The 8,799-nt window shown below is 36.5% G+C and overlaps 1 protein-coding gene across 1 annotated transcript in view; it reads left to right on the forward strand.

Moving 5' to 3' along the window:
* The first annotated feature begins 916 nt into the window (after positions 1-916).
* The window catches only part of ERBIN (erbb2 interacting protein), a 33,962-nt gene continuing 26,079 nt past the window's right edge, over positions 917-8,799 (forward strand). The window contains exons 1-5 of the mRNA XM_031557257.1: positions 917-2,218; positions 3,005-3,136; positions 4,634-4,843; positions 5,793-5,885; positions 6,447-6,526. Coding sequence (XP_031413117.1) covers positions 2,078-2,218; positions 3,005-3,136; positions 4,634-4,843; positions 5,793-5,885; positions 6,447-6,526 — 656 coding nt within the window. The 5' untranslated portion in view covers positions 917-2,077. The remainder of the gene's footprint in view (positions 2,219-3,004; positions 3,137-4,633; positions 4,844-5,792; positions 5,886-6,446; positions 6,527-8,799) is intronic.

An 8,799-nucleotide genomic window follows, 5' to 3' on the forward strand; every position in this document is an offset into this window, starting at 1 on the left:
AAAACGAGAAAAATAATTTCAGTAGGTCTGTGCATGAATAAAACTAAGTGCCTAAGTCTTTGTAAGATCACAGACTAATTGAATTTTATTAGTTCCTATTACATACCAAAGTTTCATGGATTATGATAAGCAAATGCTACATCACATTTATGTGAAGTCACTTTTGGAAAAAGCGGAAAGTTGAGGATATACTTTTTGTAGTATGTGTATTGTAGAACATGGAACAGCAGCAGTGGTACATATTGTACAAGCAACCCGTAACAAATTTACATAGAAGATGTCAAGTACAAAACTATGGAGTGTATAGGATATAAATGTTGGGTCAAAAAGTGATTACTTTGCCTTAAATGTCTCAAAACAGCAAGACTGTAAATTGATTAAAAAGTCCCTTACGGTCTCTGGGCCAGGATAGACTCATTTTATCTTATAAATAAGATTTTTTTTAAGAAGGCTACTGCAAAATGCATACTCCAAGCAGTCTTAAAATTACTACGTTATCCGGAAAAAATTTTCCTCAGTAAATTCCACTGTTTATTGTCTTGCACCTAAGTAAGCATGTTAAGGAACTTTGGTTCCAGAAAGGTGCTCTCTTACAAGCAGTGAATAGAGAGCTCTTAGCATTCACAAAGAATGTTAAAACAGCAGCAAATCTGCACTTCTAGCTGCCTGAATCTAAGCTGATTCCATTAATCTGCTTATTGACTATAAATTCTGATTTATATACAGGATACTTTATATAGTATTTTATATATATTATATATACATATTTTATACACTTTTTAATATATGTATAAGACCATTTTTTCCTTGATACAATGTAGCTTTCAATTTTTGTTCTTCAGCCACTCTTGAGTAGCAAATTTCTAGAAAGCTTTAAGGAAAAAAAAAAGAAGGAACATATCATGTATATTGGCTAGTATCTATCTAGTTTAGAGTACCTGAAATGGGATTTCTCAAAAATTAGAGGGGTTTTTTGGTGATACCTGCTTACTCACCTTTCTGGAAGAATCTTCTCTGGTGCAGCAATCTCCAGGGAGTTTCTAAAGAAATGTGCAACCTTCATTATGCTCATGATGGAAAGCAAAATTATAGGGATACTACTCTCTCTCCAAATGCTCCAGATTCTCTCTTCCAAGCTAAAAATAAGCAGAGTAAGAATGCTTCCTAAACTGATGGCTGGGAATCTCTCTCTCCTTGTGTTGAGCTACAAATTTTTTATGACTTTGGGTTTTGATGTTTTACAGCGTGTCTCTTACTATTACCATTTTTTTTTTTTTAACAAGGCTGTGATTTTTCATGAGTTTTATAATTATTTCATTTGTCAGGTAGAATATAAGGGGGTTTCCATCTGCACAGATTTTTTATATTGTTTTGTTCTTGCTACTACAAAAGTCTGTGGCAAAATAGTTATGTCCACTGCTTTCTTTCTGTCACCCTGGCCAGTATTGGTAGAGGTCAGGTCTGGAAAGTAATATAGCTCAAAACCAAACACTCTTCTGTTCTTGAGCTTTGTTACATTCTTGTTTACCTGCAGTGGCATGGGAATTTTTGTTTTGTTTTGTTTTGTTTTGTTTGTTTGCTTGTTTTTTAATGAGGCTCCATCATTTTCAAATCTCTGTATCTGCGTGAGTTATTGTTTGTACTATACCAGTAATAAGGGGGAAAATAAGACAAAATAGTGACAACTGGTAATCAACTGATTTTTTACAGGTGTTTGTCTTGACTGCCAGCTGTTCTTCCCACAATGTATTTGATATGTTGTAAATTTATTGAAAATTTGGGAATTTTGACAAGCTGTGAACCTATGTTGTTTTCCAAACACATGAACATTTGAATGACTTTATTTACATGTAAATCTGCATGTACACTGCTGATTGCATGCTGATTTACAGTACATAAAGGTAAAAATAGGAGACACTGAGTTGTGTTTTATATATCACAGTAGCACTGTTCTTGCATGGTTTTTATCTTGCATGACAATTGAATATGTCTATATTAGTCGACATATAACATGTCTTGTGGTTTATGCATGCTGCACTAATCTCTGTGTTAAATCTGTCCCCTCTTTATTCAGAGCATGCTGTCTAGGTCCTTTAATTCCAATTATGCTGCTGTTAGCAGCTTTCACTATGGCAGCTCTAGGGATCTGCATGGCAGCCAGGGTAGTGTTGCCTTGAGTGTTGCAGACGGAAGAGGTTCTGGTGTGCACGTTGTTCGAGTGAGTACCTACAGGAGACTGTTGTAATATATAGAGGGTAAAGGATAAACTATGAGGACTGTCCTTTAAATTGATAGCCATTTTTCTACAGATGAACAATGCTTTCAATTAATAGAGTAAAACTTGTGCTGGATTGTTTTTAATATGTATTTAATATTTTGCCGTTACTTCATATGGTTTAACTTTACTGTCAGGTTTTTCAGACTAATGCTGTGAAGTAGAATTTTCTAATTGGCCTTTATGTATGATTGAACACAAATTAGAATGTCTGATTTTGTTTTATGTATTGTGAACAAGAGTTTGAAATTTTGAATTCAGCCAAAAATCACAAATGATAGAACAAAATTTTATTATGCTGCTTTTTCTTCCGAACAAATTCTGCTGTTGTAAACTACAATTGCTTGGCAATTTAGAATTTCAAGGAAATGAGTTAATGTTTTCTTAAGAAAATGAGAGGAAAAAACTCCTCAGTCTGAGTATCCTAAGTAGATATTTCAGAAAACTGCTTATTATGTGAATCCATGCATGAGTAATCTTCAGCATTTGTTGATTTTTCTTAACAATGTATTGGTGATCAAAGACACCTGTGCAGTTGCTAATTTTTGTAAATATCTACCAGTATATTCTACCTGTGGTGTCTTCACCAGTAGGATTTACATATTCTATATAAACAAAAACAAAGAATTACAAAACTCTTTCAAAAGGCACTTTAAAATCTTATGAGTACTTTTTAGGTTCTTGAATAATACAAGGATATTCTTCTTTACTCCTGCATTTTATTTAAAGCATCCCCAGGCTTCAACTTCAGGAGACCAATGTCAAGATGAGGTATTCATTTCAGGAAAGCAGAATTACTCATCTGCTACACTTAGTCTCAAAGATGTCCCTCCAGACAGCATGAAGAAAATATCTGTGCAGGTAATTTTCTACATGATATCATGGATGGATATACTTGTCATTTGTAGAAGCATGTGCTGAGATAGTCGATGGAACTGGGGCTTTAAAACTTAAAAAAGAGAAGAAATTTACAGGGAAAGTAGTTGCATGTTGAAACTGGAATACTGCATATGATTTCAGGAAGGCAAATTGAAGCTCATTGTGCAGTTAAAGAACTTAACTTGAAGTCTGTTGTGATTAAATTGGAGTGGTTAGCTAGAATTCATAGTACACATTCTGTACTTATATGTAAAGACCATCTATGCAAGCAGGACTTACTACGATGAAAATAAATGTATGTAACTTACAAAGCAGTGATAGATTTCTAACTTCACTGATTTCCACTGAGTTTCTACAGACACTGAGTATTGAGAATTTGCATAGTTCTTGATGTATGTTGCCTATGTAAACTCTCTGCCTCTGACAATACACAAAAATAGTTTTCCTATCATTTTCAGAAAATATTTTCAGAAAAAGCAGTGGAAAATCTTGTAAATTGAATATGTTCTCATCTATAGATTAGCTGCGATATGCACACACATTTCTCAGAATGACTTTGATATAGAAACTCATCGTAACAAAATAATTTCTGTATGTCCATTTACACTGCATGGTTAATTACTGAAATTTGTGTACCTTAGCTATTTATAACCTTGAAGAACGGAGTATTGTAAAATCCTTGTGTCTTCTGACTAGTGGGATAATAGTAGTAGGCAGAAAAATCTGCAGTTTAAGATTGTAGCATTTTCAGAATTTGGGAGTCCTACAGAAGAGTGACTGACTGCTAGGGCTTCATAACAGCGGGAAGAAAGGAAATGCTTCACATCTCAAGGCAGAGCTGCAGAAATCTCAGTAATTTTGGGGCTTCAGTAAGAAACATTGTTTCCTCCAGCAACATCCTTAATGAAATGGTGTGAATGTGTTGAAGGTCTTTACAGTTGAATACCTTATTGCCATCGTTATCTCCTTCTTAAGAAAAGAAATATCATTAATATTGATTTGATATTTAAATCTTGAGCTTGTAAGTGAACTTCTTCGGGTTTTTTGTTCCAGTGGTCATATAAATTCTATCTATTAGCTGTGCAGGATTTTTAACTTGTATATAATTTACTGAGAATGCTGTAAATATTTAGTGCGAGAAAGATGCAAACTAGAACAAAATCAACCAAGTTTCAATATGGTTCACTTATACTATCAGAAAAAAAATAGTTGAGATAACTCAGTGAAAAAGTGTTTGTCTAGTTTGTTCTAGTAGATTAGTAAACATAATAAGTTTTGTTTTACAAAGTTGTTCTCATAGGGTCAGAACTGATGAGTCTCATGAAAATTGAGTGTGATTGCACATGACCCAGAAGAGTAATTTTAGTAATGTTCCTAAAATTGAAAACAATCAAACATGAGAAATATTTGAAATAAGGAAGAATTGAGGATTAGTCTGTGTAAAGTCTGTGGCATTAACAATATTCATATTTTATTCAGATACCTTTGACAAACGGACAGATGTGCCAGCCTCAAAGACCTCAGGCAAACTATAGCCAAGTCCATCATCTCCCTCCTCAATCATCAGTAGGAAGACATCCATCTAGAGAACAGTTAATTGATTATTTGATGTTGAAAGTTGCCCACCAACCTACCTATACCCAGTCTCAGTGTTCTCCCAGACAAAGCCATGAGTTGGTAAAGCAAGAGGTAAGAGTAAAATGTCATTTGAATGACCAGCATCTGTCTGTTATAAAGAGAAATGTGGTAGATTTTTTAACAGATAGTTTCAACAACTTATGTTTGCATTTTTTTACTGAGGTAGAAATTCATTTTTTTACTACATTTATTCGTCCCTTACTCATCATTTATGGGTAACTGAGAAATTCAAAATCGCAGTACAGCTTAGAGTACCTTGCTTCTATTCATTGCTCTCCAAAATGATTCCAAAAGTTGCAAATGTGGAATTATGCAGCCCTAAATCATAACAAGATAAAAAAGTGAGAACATCTGATGCATGCCTGATAATTATTAGTTTTATTTATGGCATACAGATATGAGTAAGGAATTCTCGCACCATTTAATGGCTCCTTCATTGTGAGCAACTTTCTTTCTGTTCTTGGACACAGAATTTTTCCTTGGTATTGTTTTGTTACTTGTGGAAAATTCTGAGAGCTTTCATTCTGTGGTAGAATGAACATACTTCTTCTGTAAAACTGTCTTGTAGTCAACTCTTCTGTCAAGACAAAGGAGATACAGTGATGGCTACGTAGAATTTAGAATGAAAGTAGGAGCCAGGTTTGATTTTAAATTCAGCTAGAAATAGCAGGAAATAGAAAGCACAAGTTCTTGCAGGTAGGCATGCATTTGCTGAGAACATTACACAAATTTACTTAGTATCTAAATATCTCTGAATTTAGAGGCTGTGTGGATTACTATGATTATAATAGCAGTGATGTCAGAGTAAAACATGTACAAAGATACCTTGGCTTGAATTAATATTATGAGATACAGTATTTGCTTGAATGATGATAAATGCTTTTTGATTTTTTTCCTTTCAAAAGCTTTTTTTATCTGAATTCCTTAGTAATAAATTCATTACAGTAGCTTTGAATGCATTTTTCAGCCAGTTCTTCTAACTTTGGTTGTAACTACTTAGATTCGAGTGAAAATTGACAAGGATCCAGAACTTGGATTTAGTATATCAGGAGGAGTTGGTGGTAGAGGAAATCCATTCAGACCTGAAGATGATGTGAGTATTTTATAGTAATGTATCTTAAAATCGTTCTAATTAGCACGTTTCCTAATGTAAGAAAAATACATTAGCCCCAAATGCAAACCAGTAAAATCCAGGTCTTAGTTGGAGAAAAGTGAGGAAAAATTATGGAAAATGGAGGTAGTAGTCACATGATAACACAGAGGATTATTTTCACTGAAGGTTTCCTAGACTGTACCAGATATCAGTTCACAGATTTGTGATAGTGAATTAGAGTTTACAGTTAGGAAGCCTCTTAAAAGAGAACATGATTTAGCCTACAGCATTATTTCTGTGGTTGATAATTCATTTTGACATATACATCTGCCAAATTAAACAAAGGCTTGAGTTACACATTAGGCGAATCAGGATTTGCCCTTCAATAATCCTTTAAAGGCAATTTCCCTGGATTTAACACTGGAAAAAGAAGGCAGCCATAAAATAATACTGCATTCTCTTTTATTTAGGATGGAAAATTGAAATGTTTTAAATTACATCTGTATACCCTAATTTTATGAAATAAATTGTCAAAAATGTTTTCCACCTCTGTTTTTCAAGGGTATATTTGTAACCAGAGTACAGCCTGAAGGACCAGCATCTAAGCTGTTGCAACCTGGGGATAAAATAATTCAGGTACTGTAATCATATAATCAATTAGCCTATGTAATATATTAGTTCATTTTTAATTTGCTTCTTTTCTAAAAGCAGTATGTTTCATTTTTGTGTAGATCATTACTATCTCTCCAGAGCCATTCTATTATTCTGGGATGGTGCTTTCAATTTTTTATCTACCTAATGTTAGGATAAGTGAGATGGGCTGAAGCACTGATGATTTGAGTCATTTTTCAAATTCTGAATATTTCTTGTAATTTTGATTTTCATAATTTTAAAGGCAAAAAGTTGTCCTAATGTTGTTATTCAAAATGGAATGTGAGCAAGTCAATTAGACTTTGTCATTCATTTAATTAACTTGTAGTCATTTATATACAATATTCTGAATAATAAATTGTGTGATGGCCATCAGTTACTCCTCAAGCACATTTTCTGTTGCTGTCCCCACACTGCAACGCTACAGATTGTGTCAACCTTTGCTGCCTCTCCCCCAGCTGGCAGGTTGGATATGCACAGCCACTGGTAGAGGCCATTTCTGTGCTGACTGATACCTGAGTGCTCGCAGTGTGTACCTCCTGGCTGCCCCATCTGCCACGAGCAAGCCAAATAGTCTCTTTCAGGAGCTCTGGCTTCTGGTTGCAGCTCTGCAGCCTGTTTTTCTGCAGGAAGTTCATACTTTTCAGACCACTTTTCTATTAGATTTGCTTGAAATTATCTAATGAACTCGCAAGTTATTTTTGGAGGGATCAAGGAAATGGCTGAATGGATTATATAACCTTATTGTTCTACTGAAAGAGGCTAACAGAATATTTAAAGCACCCTTTAAGTTGCAGAGCTAATCTCTTGGTAAAAAGTATTCTCCATGTTACCAGTACAAAGACATTTATAGAATTAATTATAGAAATAGATATATTATATAATATAATAATATTATATTAATAGATATATAAATTAATAATATTATATAATCTATATAATAGATATATAGATTATAGAATTATAGAAAGAAGAAGGTCCATGAAATGTGGAAAAGGGTCTGATCACTTGGGAAGAATATAGGAATGTAGTCAGGCCTGCAGGGATGCAACGAGGAAGGCTAAAGCCCGTCTGGAATTGAATCTAGCTAAAATGATAAAGGATATAAAAAAGGCTTCTTCAAGTATGTTAACAGCAAAGGAAACTAGAGAGAATGTGGGCCCCTTACTAAGTGAGGGGGGGGTTCTGGTAACGGGGGATGCTGAGAAGGCAGAGATACTGAATGCCTTCTTTACTTCCGTCTTCAGTGAAAAGGCTCTCCCACAGGAATCCCACACCCTGGAGGTTAGTGAGAGGGTCTGGGGAATGGGAGACTTCCTTTTAGTCAGGAAAGAGGACGTGCGTGAGTGCCTAGGCAGTACTAAGGTCCACAAGTCCATGGGACCTGATGGGGTGCATCCACGTGTGAGGGAGCTGGCGGAGGTCATTGCTGAACCGCTCTCCATCATTTTTGAGAGGTCTTGGACAACAGGGGAGGTCCCTGAAGACTGGAGGATAGCCAATGTCACTCCGGTCTTCAAAAAGGGCAAGAAGGAAGATCCAGGTAATTACAGGCCTGCCAGCCTCACCTCTGTCCCTGGAAAGGTGATGGAACAGCTTGTGCTGGATACCATCTCCAGACAACTGGGAGAAAAGGAGGTTATCAGGAGTAGTCAGCATGGGTTCACCAAGGGGACGTCGTGCTCGACCAACTTGGTGGCCTTCTATGATGCTGTCACATGCTGGGTGGATGGGGGAGGAGCGGTAGATGTAGTCTACCTTGATTTTAGAAAGGCATTTGATACTGTCTCCCACGACATCCTTATAACAAAGCTGAGGAAGTGTGGGATAGATGAGTGGACAGTGAGGTGGGTTGAGAACTGGCTGACTGGCAGAGCGCAGAGGGTCATCGTTGGTGGTGCAGAGTCTGGCTGGAGACCTGTTAGCAGTGGTGTCCCCCAGGGGTCTGTGCTGGGTCCGGTCTTGTTCAACATCTTCATCAATGACCTTGATGAGGGGATAGTGGCCACCCTCAGCAAGTTTGCTGATGATACGAAGCTGGGAGGATTGGCTGACACGCCTGAAGGCTGTGCTGCCATTCAGCGAGACCTGGACAGGCTGGAGAGCTGGGCAGTAAGAAACCCAGATGAGGTTCAACAAAAGCAAGTATAGGGTCTTACACCTAGGGAGGAATAATTGCATGCACCAATACAGGCTGGGGATGGAGCTGCTGGAGAGGAGCTCTGCAGAGAGGGACCGTGGGCGTCCGTGGTGGACGACGAGG

Source organism: Meleagris gallopavo, chromosome Z, assembly GCF_000146605.3.
Source record: "Meleagris gallopavo isolate NT-WF06-2002-E0010 breed Aviagen turkey brand Nicholas breeding stock chromosome Z, Turkey_5.1, whole genome shotgun sequence".
Lineage (NCBI taxonomy): Eukaryota > Metazoa > Chordata > Aves > Galliformes > Phasianidae > Meleagris > Meleagris gallopavo.